The 15,520-nt window shown below is 27.9% G+C and overlaps 1 protein-coding gene across 1 annotated transcript in view; it reads left to right on the top strand.

Moving 5' to 3' along the window:
- LOC122508725 (sodium-dependent dopamine transporter-like) overlaps positions 1–15,520 on the top strand; it is a 346,409-nt gene that overhangs the window by 15,004 nt on the left and 315,885 nt on the right. The window contains exon 3 of the mRNA XM_043622242.1: positions 13,746–13,849. Coding sequence (XP_043478177.1) covers positions 13,746–13,849 — 104 coding nt within the window. The remainder of the gene's footprint in view (positions 1–13,745; positions 13,850–15,520) is intronic.

The raw sequence follows: 15,520 nt of genomic DNA, 5'->3' as shown, positions 1-15,520 counted from the left end.
AGTGTTAGTTTTCAAAAATGAAAAATTGCGAATCCGAAATGGCGGACACGATTTTGAAAAATTCTTTGGATTCGTTTAAAAATTCATTACTCGGGGGTTTTCGTGCTCGCTGATTACGATTCCAGTGTTAGTTTTCAAAAGTTCAAAATGTCGGATTCAAAATGGCGGACACGATTTTGAAAAATTCTTTGGATTCGCTTAAAATTCGTTACTCGGGGATTTTCGTAGTCGCTGATTACGAATATGACATTAGTTTTTTAAAATTCAAAATGGCGGACACGATTTTAAAAAATTCATTGGATTTGCTTAAAATTCGTTATTCGGGGGTTTTTGGGTTCGCTGATTACGAATCTGTTATTAGTTTTTCAAAGTTTAAATGGTAAGAATTTTTAAAAGAATTTATCCACTTTTGAAATTTTTCAAAATTTTTAGCGGCCATTTAGGATGAAAAATTATGGTAATAATCGTTTATTTTCTTCCGTTGTAATTTGATAAAGTTTTTTTTATCGATTGCCCGAAGAGTAGTAAATGAAACAAATAATTCGTTACATTTGTAACACGTCTTAAAATTCGATATTAACGATATCTTATTTTTATTGACGAATTTTAAGACGTGTTACAAATGTAACGAATTATTTGTCTTAACAATTGTTTAAACTTTTTTTAAAAATGACTAGGTATCTAATTTTCCATTTATTCAATAATTTCTTTTGTACTTGCATTTTTATTTGTAAAAAATTAATTTTTAATTTTCATTGTTTAAATAAAGTAATCTGATGATGGTGTGAATCCAAGAGACCGAAACGTTGCACAAGTGATACAAGTGTTTCATTTACTACTCTTTCAATAATCGATTAAAAAAACTTTAACAAATGAAAAAATATGTATTTTAAAAATATGACTTTAAAATCGTGATCAGAGACCCCAAAAACCCCCGAGTAAGAATTTTTAAAAGAATTTATCCACTTTTAAAATTTTTCAAAATTTTTTGCGGCCATTTTGGATGAAAAATTATTTTTTTTGAAAATATGACTTCAGATTCGTGATCAGCGACCCCAAAAACCCCCGAGAAAGAATTTTTAAAAGAATTTATCCACTTTTGAAATTTTTCAACATTTTTAGCGGCCATTTTGGATGAAAAATTATGTATCTTAAAAATATGACTTTAGAATCGTGATCAGAGACCCCAAAAACCCCAAAGTAAAAATTTTTAAAAGAATTTATTCACTTTTGAAATTTTTTAAAATTTTTGGTGGTCATTTTGGATGAAAAATTATGTATTTTGAAAATATGACTTCAGAATCATGATCAGCGACCTCAAAAATCCCGAGTTACAATTTTTAAAAGAATTTTTATCCCACATGCACAAAAATGGCGCTTTTAGATAGCTGACGACAGGGAGTAAAGTCACTCATTTTTTCGACCATATAAAAATGGCGTCCATTTTCTCCCATGTGCAAACATAACCACGGTGGGTTTTAATTGAGTTTAATCTAAAGATGCTTGCGTATCAAAATTTCTTTTTGACTTCTTTTCCAGGATGGCCCCTGATAATTTTGAACCGAAAAAGAAAAAAATCGCTTGGGCCGTTTTTGAAAAAACTCATTTTTTCGATTTTTTGAAAATATCAATTAACTTTTTCTCTAAGAAAGTAAATAATAGTAAGGTTATTATAGGTTTTTAATCAATTCAATTAACATACGTAAGCGGTCCCTAGGTGCTGAATATATACATCAACAAAAACCCTGTAAAAAATCTAAAAACAGCTGAAAAACACAAAAAATTAAAGTTTTAGTTTTTGTGAAATAACTTGCTTCCAGTAAATCTAAAAATACAACTACTTATGGGTAAATTAAAGTGGACATAATTTTGAGAACATCAAAAAAAAGTAGATATTTCTAGCTTAAATAAAATTAGAACCATAGTTATAACCGTCTGAAAACTATTACCCTTTTTCTTTTTATTTCTATAACATTACATTTTAAATATATTTGGTATTACGATATAATATTAATTAATCATTGGTACTTAAAATTAAAAAAAAAGAATATCGATATTATTTTGAAATGAGGAACTTATTATAAGCGTCATATGTGTCATTTTTGATTTTCATAATAATGTAAAAAAAGTTAATAATGTCGAAAACACACAAAAACGCATACACTGAAAAAATATTCTTAATTTAAGAATATATACTATAAAAAATCAGTCAGAGAAGCAGACGCAATGCGCCTACATCATAGGGTTTCGTGGCCTAAAGTGACAAAAAAAAAAATAATTTATTTAAAAATTTTTTGTGTACTTAAGATTGAAAAATTTTTTTATTAACATAGAAACGGTTGTTATGTCAATTATTAACATAGCAACGGTTGCCATGGGAACGGTTGTTATGTTGTTTTAATACTTAAGACATAAGACTTAAAATTTAAGACATAAGACTTAATACATAAGGCTTAAAACTTAAGACTTAAGAACTACTTATACCAAAGTCTCACTATAAGACTTTTGACTCAAGTCGTAAGAACTACGGACGGACACCGAAGTCTCGCTATAAGGTTTTGGCCCTTGGCCACGCAACCCTAAAAAGGTGCCCAGGATATTCCTCACTTAAATTAAGTGGAAATATTCTTACAATGAGAATATATTCTTATAATAAGAATATTTTCCACTTAATTTAAGTGTGTAATATCCTGGGCACCTTTTTTTATTATAATATATTCTTAAATTAAGAATATTTTTTTTCAGTGTAATGTAAATAAGCAACAAATTTGCTTGTTGTGCTTTGGTAAAACAAAGAGAATTTTTCCGGTGATTAAACAAGGTAAACTGGAAATTATGGTAAAAAAATTTTCATTATGCATTTTTGCGTGAGTTTCCGACATTATTAACTTTTTTACATTATTATGAAAATCACAAATGACATATATGACGCTTGTAATGAGATTATCATTTTAAAGTAATATCGATATTCATTTTTCTTGAATTTTCAGTGCCAGTGATTAAATTAATACAACAACGTTATACCAAAGATATTAAAAATGTAACGTTATAGAAATAAAAAGAAAATAATTTGTAGTTGATAAATTTTTTATACTTTAATGGTCATAACTTCGACAGTTTTATTTATTTATTTATTTGAAAAATATACGGGAAATGCCCTTTCGTACAAAGTACTAAATATAAAAGATAGTATACAAAAATAAACGGCTGCATTATTGTTATAATATCAAGAATTCCACGTACTGTTAGACATTTTTCAATTATATGACAGGCAGCGGTATAAATGTCTAAGGTAGAATTAGCGTAAATGTGAAAAGTTCCTACAATATATAAGGTAGATTTATAAATAAGTCTTTAAATAATAAATGTTCAACTGATTGTTCATTTGGTCCCAATAATATGGCACTAAGCAAGGAATCACAAAGATAGACCATTGAATTTTTGCAATTTACAAATATTTTCATAAGCTTTAATTTTTGTGAGGATCTTTAACGGGTTAAAATGCAATGGAAGGGAGTAATTTTTAAAACAACCAACTTTAATGTTAATTAAATTGATTAAAACCCTATAATAACCTTACTATTATTTCCTTTTTAGAGAAAAAGTTAATTGGTATTTTCAAAAAATCAAAAAAACGAGTTTTTTCAAAAACGGCTTAAGCGATTTTTTTCATTTTGGGCTCAAAATTATCAGGGGACATCCTAGAAAAGAAATCAGAAAGAAATTTTAATACGCAAGCATCTTTGGGTTGAAGTTTATTCAAACCCACTGTGTAACCGCTGATCCCATGCGTTATTTTTGCCCAAGGGAGAAAACGGCCGCCAATTTCATATAAGTCGAACAAGTGACTGACTTTTATTCCCTGTCGTCTGCTATCTGAAATCGCCACTTTTGTGCATGAGGAATATAAAAAAAACGTAAGTAACACGGGAATAAAGGCAGCCAATTTGTTTACGGTGATTTTTGTGATCTTAAAATATTCGTAAAAAGTGCAAACAGAATCCTATTGAAAATTAAAAAAAATACGCATTTTATTATTTCTTGAGTAGGATAACATATGTCATTGCGAAAATAATTCGCAAATTATATCGTCGAAATGCCTGCATGATTTATTATGGATCCTTTCATAATAATTTTGCCGTAAAAGTACAAAAATCTTAAAATTTACAGTGTTGAACTTTAACTTTAAATAACTCTTAAAGGAGATAATTTATCAAAAAATCATGAAAAAAACTTTTTTTTAGAGCGTTAAATTTCCTATAAGAATATATATTTTTCATTGATGTAAAATGAAATATTTAGCGAAAAAGAATTAATTTGTAAAAAGTAGCAAAATCCCATGTATTTTAAATGGGAAATGTATCGTCTTTGGAGCAAGGTTTATTATGAATATTAAGGGTTTATTTTGGTCTGACATTTTGTTTTAGATGGTGAACTAATAATTTAAAAGGCGTCGCAAAAAATATTAATAACTTGGTAAATAACGGACACCCTAGTGTATACACGTCATCCACTGTTTGGGCCAGTTTTTTTCATGACGTCTATACACGTCATCCACGGTCAAGGGGTTAATGAATGGTAACTTTTTTCACAGTAAGTACATTTATAATTTTATTTCTTCTTTACTATTTATTGTCAAAGTTTTCTGAAAAATGCCTTTTGTTAAATGTTTTATTCCATTTTAATTTAAAGACCTTAAAAATAAAAATGTACGAGAAATCAATAACTGCAAAATTATTAGAGTACCTCAAAATTTGTATTTGTGCGACAAATGTTGCAAACAGGTTTCGACAGAAGGTTGGCCTGAGATTTTAACTGTTGTACCTGAACAATCCTGGCCATTTTTGTAAAATTATTTAATATCAATGAGTGCCGGGCTGAAAAAGTTTTCCTTTCATCTAACAAAACAAATACAAAAATAATAAAGTAAATGTGTGAATATTTAATGGACCCAAAAACTGATTGAATGTGAGAAAAGAGATTTTATTGCATTTTTGCAGCAATTTTTAATGTTTCTTTAAAGAAAATAGTTCTTTTCTGTATAGCTATACCAAAAATATAATATATATGTACATATATATAAAAGACTTCTTTCCCTAAATTTTTTTTTAAATTTAAAAATTGTTGAAGATCCGCCATTTTGAATTTTAATATTAATTTTATAAAATTTTGAATACCTCGGAATATTGTTTGTAGATTTTTATAAAATTTACACATTTTTCAGGTAAAAATTTGTAATTTGAAATAAAAATAAAGTTAATAAAAAAATTAATTTTTAAATAAAAAATTTTAGGTATATCTCCGGCTGCTACACGGAAAAAAATTAATCTCTAAATTAGAGATTAAATCTGAGATTTAGGCATAAACTATCACTGGAATCGGACGTAAGATGTAAGCAGATCACTAAAACTGAAATTTGGTATTATATCTAATCCGAATATTAGTATTGTGAAGAACACGTATTTCTTATGCCTAAAAATGATATTAGGAATCTCAAATTTTATGACATATGGAACATATGTTCTAAACTATCAACTTACTTGAATAAATTCAAATCTAATATATTATTTGAATAAACAATATTACAAATTTTAGTCGTATATTTATATAATTCTTATTTTTGTAATAACTCGATGTAATAAGAATTTATAATTTATCACAATTTAGAGTGAGAATTATTTACAAAATATTTATATTGTTTTCCCTGTATGAACTATACATTGACAAGTATAAAAAAGTAGTTAGATATTTTTAAAACACAATACGAATTTTATATTTTTATTTCATTTTTTTGTTTTAACGGCGTTGGAAGGTCTGTAAAATTTGTAGGTTACAATTATCGCCCGACAAAATACGACACTGACTGATTTAAATGACGTGAAATAGGTAAATAAACATTTTTCAACCAGTTTTTCTCTAAACACAGACACTTTTTACAAAATAGGCCAACATACAACGAGTACGAATCTTCTTAATTACCTAAATTCAAAAGATGGTTTAAATTCATGCAGAAACGCGGTTGTAAAATGTAAAATTGGAAAGTGATGTAATGCTAAGAATATAACAGCTGGACCATTGTGCTCTCTGCATGCTTCTGCCCTCTTCTGGCGACTGGCAGTAATCCGCTTCTTGTTGTCTGTCATTACATTACTTTCCAATCATTTCCAATTTTACATTTTACAACCATATTTTGTCGGGCGACAATTGCAACCTTAAAATTTCACAGACCTTCCTTCACAGACCTTCGCTTTTATTTGGATATTTAAAAATAAAATTAATACTTAATTAATTAAAATGGTTTAAATCTTTTTTGTCACTGATTAACTTAAAACACAATGTACCTAATTCATATAAAAAAAGTTGTGAAATTAACAAATCTCTAAATCAGAGATGTGAATTTATGGCGTTTTCTGGTATAAAGTTTGACAGAATCAAACACAACTTATCACAGTAATTGTGACTATAATGTTTAATTTAGATACACTTATATTTCATTGGACTTCGAATTAATATTATTTCAAGTTTAGAGATTAATTTTTTTCCGTGTACTCTTGAAAAAATTGATTTTCAATAGATTTTCTTCAAATTTTGAGATAATGTTTCTTTGTAAATATTTAAATGTGGTAAATATTTCAAAACTCTTTGCCATGTCAAAAAACGATATATTGTGGTTGACATTTTTTATTTTTAACATAATCGCATGTAAAAGTTAAAGTTTGAACTTCAATATCTCAAAATTTAGCATCGCAAAGGGTTTTCAAATTTTTACCACATTTAAAGGGCACCCAAAGAGATATTTTCTTAAAATTTAAAGAAATTCTATGGAAAAACAATTTTTTCAAGAGTAGCAGCCGGAGGATTCAAATTTTTTTTAGCATCGACAAAGATCTTCTATGGTAAAAAGCACAGAAAATTACTGTAGAGCCTTAAAAATTTCCAATATTGATGAAGAAATTGTCGTTTATCATCAATTTTTCAAAAATTTAGAAACTGTTTGTACCACACTACCACAGGCCGACAGTATTTACAAGAATCAAAGAATAATTTTCCAAAGGTTTCAACGTGATAATTCCGAATCCAGCGTCATAGTAGACCCTGCACGTCAGGTTTTCAAGGTATTTTAGCTTAAAAGTGCGAAAGACCAGTTTTTTAACATAAAAAAATAATTGTTATGCCAAAAGTTCAATATTTCATCTGAAGACGCTACTTTTCTTCCTTAAAATACATTTTTGAAATTTAAATTATTTTCATTTTCCTCTGAGTAATCGTTCATTCTGTTTACTGAGTTTGGCAAATTCTTTGAAAACTCAGTAAAAACAAACAAACCTTTGATAATAATGAAGAAGAATATTACTACAAACCAGGATATAAATTTCAAATACTTATGTGTATTTTCGGTACAACTGAATGCGAATATGATGTCAGATTTACCAAATCGTCTGCCATATACGAAGATACGCTATTTTGAATTTTGAAAATCTGACATAGAATTCGTATCCAGTTATACCGAAAATCTGCAGAACCATTTGAAATTTAGATGTTTGTAGTTAAATTTTTCTATATATAGCGAAGTTTAGTCTATTTCTACTCAATTTTGGTAGAATTTGCCTAACTCACTAACAAATGAAGATTTTTTAAATATCCGAAATGAAAAAAATCGAAAATTTTTGTCTTTAAATTATTGTATGGCTTTACTGAAACGAAACCAAAAAAAATTGGATGGGCAAGAACTTTAAAAAAGTTTAAAAAAAGCAAGTTTTTATTCGAAGCTCACCTTGTTGCTGCAGCTAGTCTTTTTTTACAAAAACTCCAATATCTCCGGAACCAGATGAGTCTTCACCAATTTTCTTTTATTAAATTAAAGATGAATTTATAAGGATTCTAAATATGTTAATAACACTTCTTAGAGAGGAGTAAATAATAAAAAAAATTGTTTAAAAATTTTTTTAAAAATTTTTTTATTTAAAAACTAATTTTTTTATTAACATTATTTTTATTTTAAAGTACACTTTTTTACCTGAAAAATGTGTAAACTTCATAAACATCCATAAACAATAGTCCGAGATATTCAAAACTTTATGAAATTAATATTAAAATTCAAAATGTCATTAAAATCTCTCTTTCTATAATATTATTAAGTTTTTGGGTCTATTAATTATTTATAGATCAACTTAAGTATTTTCGTATTTGTTTCTCTAGGTAAAAGGGAAACTTTTTCTGCCCGGCGCTCAATGATATCACCAGATTAAAACTTATCTTAACAAATCGCGGCCAGGCTAGTGAACATTCTACTTCTTCAGGAAATTTGAGTGAATTTCAAGTCGAAAACGAATTTGAGGATAATAATAAATTTGACTCTGAAAACGAATCTGATTCAGATTACATGTATGATACGGTCAATAAGTCTCGTAATGAAAGTAATACTTCTGCTGATTTTTTTAAATTTCCTGAAGAAGTAGAAGGTTTAGGTACAACAGTAAAAATCTCAGGCCAACCTTCTGTTGAAACCTGTTTGCGACACTTGTCGCACACACACAAATTTTGAGGTACTCCAATAATTTTGCAGTTATTGATTTTTCGTACATTTTTATTTTTATGGTCTTTAAATTAAAATGGAATAAAACTTTTAACAAAAGGCATGTTTCAGAAAACTTTGACAATAAATAGTAAATAAAAAATTAAATTATAAATGTACTTACTGTGGAAAAAGTTACCATTCATTAATAGTAGAAAATGTTACAGGTTCAAAAAGTCTCGATACTTATAATATGCGTAAATAAACTCGGTTGTAAGGAAGCATTCATCAGTGCCACCTAGTGGCATTTTTGGGTACTCGAATTCTATACGCGAGAGCATTTTCTCGAATTGAGAGCGTGCGCAGAGCTAGTTTTTAATTTGTAACTCATTCAAATATTGCTGTCCTAAAATTTCTTTTGGTGGGATAAAAAGGTAATAAAAAAAGAAATATTTTGAGGTAATTTTGAAAAAAATCGAAGGGGGCATAAAGGGTTAAAAATTGAAAAAAATTTTTTTTTAATTTTTTCTATGAAATATAAATTTAAAAAATTTTTGTGATACATAGTTTTAAAGTTTAGGTAATTCTGCAGAAAAAACTCTGTGGGCGTTTTAAAATCCATTCATTTGTTTTAAAGTTATAGCGGTTCGAAAATTATTTTGGTTAAAAGTTTGACCCCTGGGTTGCAAAGTATGGCAACCCCGCTTTGCACGCACCTAAAACAGTGGTTCCTGTATTGAATTTAAAATTATTATTATTATTAATAATAATGTTAATAACAATATAATAACAAACGTACGTATAAAAACTTTTCTATTGTGTATAAATATACAGCATGTAGAAACCTCTATAATTTGAAACCCTCTATAAGTCGAAACCTCTTTAACTCGAAGTTTTCAGCGTCTCCCTTCAACCTCGACTTATCGAGGTTCTACTGTACTTTCAAAGATTTTAGCAAATGAACTTAAAATTGTTATAGGTCTATAATTTTGAGTATTATTTTTATCATCAGACTTATAAACAGGAACTATCACACCCTTTCTCCACTCAAAAAGGAAAATGCAAGATTTTAATGATTTTTTAAAAATGCTAAATAATGAATGGTTCGATAAGTGAGTAACCACATGACTTTATAATAGAAGGAGGAACTGCATCCGCCCCTGACCCCTTATTTATATCCAGATTTTTTATTTTTTCAAAGATATCGTTCCTAGTAACTGTTATAAAATGTAGGCTCACGTCTGCATTGCGATTAAAGGACAAATCTGGGACTTCTGACGACGGTAAAGTATAAACAGCTTTAAAATGTTTAGCAAAAAGATTTGAGATTTCAATAGGTGTCACCAGATTCACTCTTATAAAACATATGCGTTGGAATATTGTGTTCACGACGAGTAGAATTTACATAATTCCAGAAATGCTTGGGATAAGTCATTATTGATTTTTCAGTATCAGAAATGTAATTATTATAACAAAGTTTTGAGAGTTTTGTACACTCACTTCTTCATCTAGAAAATTGTGTATAATTGAATTGAGTTTTATTTTTAATATAATTCACGTGAGTGGTTTTTTTAGAATAAATAAGATTTTTTAATTCTTTAGTGAACCAGAGTGGGAATTTCGATAAATTGACATTTTTCAATGGTATGCATTATTTAAAAATATTATACAAAAGATCATAAAAAACAGTAACATCATTATCAACATTCTCATCAGATAATAATGAATTCCAATTAGTAGAATTCAATAGGGTAACAATACCAGCAATATTAGCATTTTTAAAATCATATACCATATTAAAATTCTGCAAATAATCAGAATTAGAGATATTTCGATATTATTAAAATAAGAAAATTAATGAGTAGTCCAAGATAGAGCCATGTGTATTAATATTTTTATTTATTTGCGATAAACCAACGAAGTCTATTGTATCAAGCAATAAGGAAGCAATTTGTATTAAAATCACCCTTTAGATAGGTTTTTCTGCTCTTTCAAATGGTGAAAATTTTTTTTAAATTCAAAATTTAACCCTTTTTTTGAAAATTAAAATTTTTTTAAATTTTTTCTTCACAAAGGTCGATTTTTTTCTTTTTTTTGTACCAAAAGAAAGCTTAAGATGTGTACTTTCAATATGTGAAACGAAAAAAATGAAGTTTTTTTGTTTTCGAATTATTAATTAATTATTTAATAAAAATTGAAATATTTTACATGAAAATAAAGTTAACGCAATTCTGAAGTAACTACTGTAAAGCATTACAAAATCCGCATTCAACGACCACAATATGAAGTATTTTCGATGAATTGACGCTATATAAATGAATATTTACGTTGGCGGTCGTTTAAGGACCAGGGGTATAAGTATCCTTGGTTCGCCCACTTGGCTTGGTATTTTTCCGGCACGTGAGACAATCTGAGCGGGAGGTTTGACGTCGAGGTATAATGATGTGCACCGTCGGTTATTGTCCGGTACACACCATTAGAAGTCGACTGTCGATAAACCGGTTATACTCAGGAGAGGATTTCTACAGTTTCCCTCTTCTCTGGCGAGAAAACCCATTGACGGGTGGTCCAGGCGCAATGCGAGTACTCCTAATAAAAGTCTGCTGTAGACGCAAATTAGGTTAATATATAGAAAATTTATGTAGAATGGTTATGCTTAATCCAAAAAAAAAAGTATTTCTCGGGGACTCTTGTCGAAGTGCGTAAGGCCAATAGGGCAGGAGTATAAACAATAAAAAATAAATAAATATTTACAAAAATTAATTAACAAATGAATATCATTTATAAAAATAAAGATAAAGTGTAAGTTTTTTTTAAAACAAATATTAATATAATTCTACTTTTAAAAAAATTTATTCTAGTTATTTGTAACGATTGTTTATATAAAATATTTAATACCTTATGTGTGTATCACGCTTGATATTGATATTAAAATAATAAAAAATTATTCAGGTAAAAAAGAAATCATCTCTTCTTACATCAAAAATGTAAAAATTAAAAAAATGTACTTTAGAAAATGTCAAAAAATATTAAGCCGGGAAGTAGGTTAATCAAAAAAAATTTAATTTAAAAAAAAGGGTTAAATTTTGAATTTTTAAAAGAAAAATTTTCACTATTTGAAAAAGCAGGAAAAAACCTACGAAAAACATACAGGTAAATTTTTTTTACTTTATTATATAAAAGCTACGATTTTTTAGAAAACTCACTGTTCATACACTACCGGTCAAAATTGAGAGACCACCCATTTTCAGGCGAATAAAAACGTTTTAAAACATAAAATTTATTGAATCTAAAATTTTTTCTGTTAATTTTTTGAAAGATGTTAAATTTTTGAAAAGAACAAGTTATTTTAAAAGTCGTTTGGCCAATAATTTATTTAGATATTTTTTAAAAATCGTCATTTTTAATGTTTTACAAAAATTTGAATAACTTCTATAAATAATGAACGCTTTTTAATGATTTTACGCTTATTTTAAAGGTAATTTGCTACACTACAATAATTACTTTTATGCATTAACGTGTAATTTTTTTCTTAAAACATGCAGGCCATTAAACTTGGACCAAAAAAATTCAAAAAATTTGAAACAATCTTATTAACAGAAAAATAATTCTTAAAATTCAAACGTATTTTTTGTATTAAATTTTCTTGAAAAATCTACACCATATGATGTTTTATATATTTTCTAAAATAGTTTTTAGTACAGAAAAATTGTACCAAATTTTTTGAATTTTTTTGGTCCAAGTTTGACAGCATGTGTTTTCTAAGAAAAAAATTATACGTTAATGGCTATAAATAATTCTTATAGTGTAGCAAATGATCTTTAAAATAAGCCTAAGTTCATTAAAAAGCTTCCATTATTTTGAAAGTTATTCAAATTTTTGTAAAACATTGAAAATGACGATTTTTTAAAAATATCTAAATAAAATATTAGCTAAATGACTCCTAAAAGATCTTGTATTTTTCAAAATTTTATCATCATGTTTTTCAAAAAATAAGAAGAAAAAAATTTTTGTTTTAATACATTTTATGTTTTAAAACGTTTTTTAATCGCCTGAAAATGGGTGATCTCTTAATTTGGACCGGTAGTGTACTTATTAAAAATTTTCCACCCCCATCCCCCCTCTACAATTTTTTATAAAATTTCATAATACTTGGCGGTTTTAAGTACTCATTCATAGTACTAAATACTGTAAAAATATTAGCCCGATCCAACAACTTGCAATTTTGACATTGGTACACTTGTGAAAATTTGCCCCTTATATATTACATACACATTTTGAGATTCAAAATTGTTTAAAAACAAATTTATAATTGCAAAAGTTGATTTTTAAAACTTCCTTTCATGCTTAAGAACCGTTGTTATGGTAACACAGAAAAAAACTCGACTCAATTTTGTTGCAACGCATTTAGTAGTCGGTCTCGAAATGAGTAATCGACAACTTCAAGTGACTCGAAATGAGTAATCGGCAACTTCAAGTGACTCAAAATGAGTAATCGGCAACTTCAAGTGACTCAAAATGAGTAAAATGACATTTGATTGCCCATCCCTGTCAGTCAATTCACAAATGTCTAACCTAAAAATTCGTTTTTATTTCTCATAAATGCGATAAATCGTCTTCAAGTATTAATGTTTTGACAAGTGCAAAGTGTTTATTCATTATAAACAATTATTTTAATTCATACTTTTAAATACTTTTTTTTTATGAATTATTCCCAGTTATTCCAATGTTATTGTAATTTTATCATAAACCCAAAATGATACCGCTTTTCACTCATTTTGAGTCTTTTCCCCAGAAACTCAGAATGAGTCGAAGGGGTACCATTTTTGTTGCACTTCAAAATGAGTATCATATGATACTCATTTTGAGTATAGTTTTTTTCTGTGAATGGTTACCACAACATCGGTTGCAACCGTTAGGTTGCTGCTATGGTAATGGTTACCATATCACCGATTATCATGGTAATCAAAGAAACTACTAGGTGTTGAGTGGAAGCAAAAATTCTTAATTTGTGTGGTAATTTTCTATTTATTAATATTAATAAATAATAATGTCCGTGGGGTTAAGATTGGTTTTATTATTTATTTATTTTTTTTATTCTTTTAAGCAACGAAACCCTAAGATGTAGGCGCATCTTTCATTTATTTTTTTAAAAAGTTTCTATCAAAACATGTATAGGACTAATAAGATGTTTTTAAAAATTGTAAAAAAATTAAATAATAATTTATAGGTGTGGGTGGATGCAGCAACACAAGTATTTTTTTCACTTGGACCAGGATTTGGAGTTCTTCTAGCTTATGCAAGTTATAATAAATATCACAACAATGTGTATAAGTAAGTATAATAAGATTAATTAAAACGAAGTTCTTAATGTATGATATAAATCGTTCACCGCATGTCTAAAAAGCTTATATCTTTTTGACAGTTTAATAAACACCTATGTTATAAGTACAGAGTAGAAAGTGTGTATTTTTGGAAAATGTTTTGGAACCAACGCAATATAGGTTTTATACCATTCTTACGTTGGACCCAAAGCGTTTTCAAAGATACATAGTTTCTAAGTCAGCTTAAAGTCGGCGGAAAAATTGCAGACATTCTGTGGAATTTTTGCTTTGTCAAGAAAGAAAAGTACTGAATTTGTAGTCTGACTTAAAACTTAATTATTTTTTAATAAACTATATTATTTTTGGTAATTACATAGCACAACATTTCGAAGCAAACTCCCTGCGAACTTCAGGTGAAAACCAAATGTCCGCCTGTGTACGAGTTCGCAGAGCATACTCGCTGGGAAGTTAAAATGCGAATTCGCTGCAAAATTAAAAAGCGAGTTAACTTAAATTATTTAAGTCACTTAAAATATTTTCACTTTCAATTTTCACCAAAAAAATTTTTAATTTTACTTAAAACATTTTTACTTTCAACTTTCACACAAAAAAATTTTTACTTTAAATTTCACTTAAAACATTTTCACTTTCAATTTTTACCCAAAAAAATTTTCACTTTCAATTTCAATTAAGCAAATAAGAAGCACAAAAAATTCTTCACTATTCGGTCTTCTACTGTTGCTTATTTTCGTTCAAAAAAAATGTATTTGCAAATTTCTTGACCAAACCAGTAGTAGAAACTAAATTTATGGTATATATTTTTAGTCCAAAGTAAAAGTGAAATGAATTTCACAATTTGGACATGAAACATGAGTTTCATATGTATCGACAGCACAGCTGTCCTAATACAAAAACCTGCTTAATCTGAAAAATATTTTCGAAATATTGTTGCCATGCTGCCGTTTTTCTGAGTTCTTTGATAATTTTGTAATTATTAATTAATTTCGAAAATATTATTCAGATTATTCAGGTTTCTGTATTAAGGCTGTTAGTCCAGTCGCCCTGTGAAAAAAGTGGTCATTTTGTGCCAAAATTAATACCTGACTTCTGACTGTGGATTCATATAGTGTGGGGTGATAGTATGAATGTGTATATGTTTCCCACTCGAGATTTTACAGGCTGCGCGTTATAAACAACTTTGAAAGTGACGAAAAACAGTTTTTTTGATGACTGTTCTTTTCCATGAAATTATATGAGAAAAAGTTGTTATTAAAAGTTATAGAGCTCAGAAATACCTGTAAAATGATAGGTCATTTGTTAAAATTGGTTTACTTTAATTGATTTTAAAATTTGTTTACTTGCAAATTAATTTAAACCACTAAAAATGACAATTTCTTAATTGTTTAATAACTTGAAAAAAGTTAACTAATTCTTTCGGTATTCTCCAAAAATATGTCTCTCAGGGCCCTTAAGATGTATGCAAAATTTAAAGCCAATCCCATATATAGTTTATGAAAAATTCCATTTGTTAACTAAAAACATGGCTTTTTTCAACGGAATTTCTACATTTTTGGCTGGATGCCCAGAACTTGTTTTTTGATAAAAATTGGGGTATTTTTGAAATAACTTATTTATGACAATATGTGGCTAATAATAATGTAAAAAAAATTTGTCTACTCTA

This window comes from Leptopilina heterotoma, unplaced genomic scaffold (assembly GCF_015476425.1).
Source record: "Leptopilina heterotoma isolate Lh14 unplaced genomic scaffold, ASM1547642v1 Lhet_550, whole genome shotgun sequence".
NCBI classification, from domain to species: Eukaryota; Metazoa; Arthropoda; class Insecta; order Hymenoptera; family Figitidae; genus Leptopilina; species Leptopilina heterotoma.
This window is presented reverse-complemented; position numbering and strand designations above follow the sequence as displayed.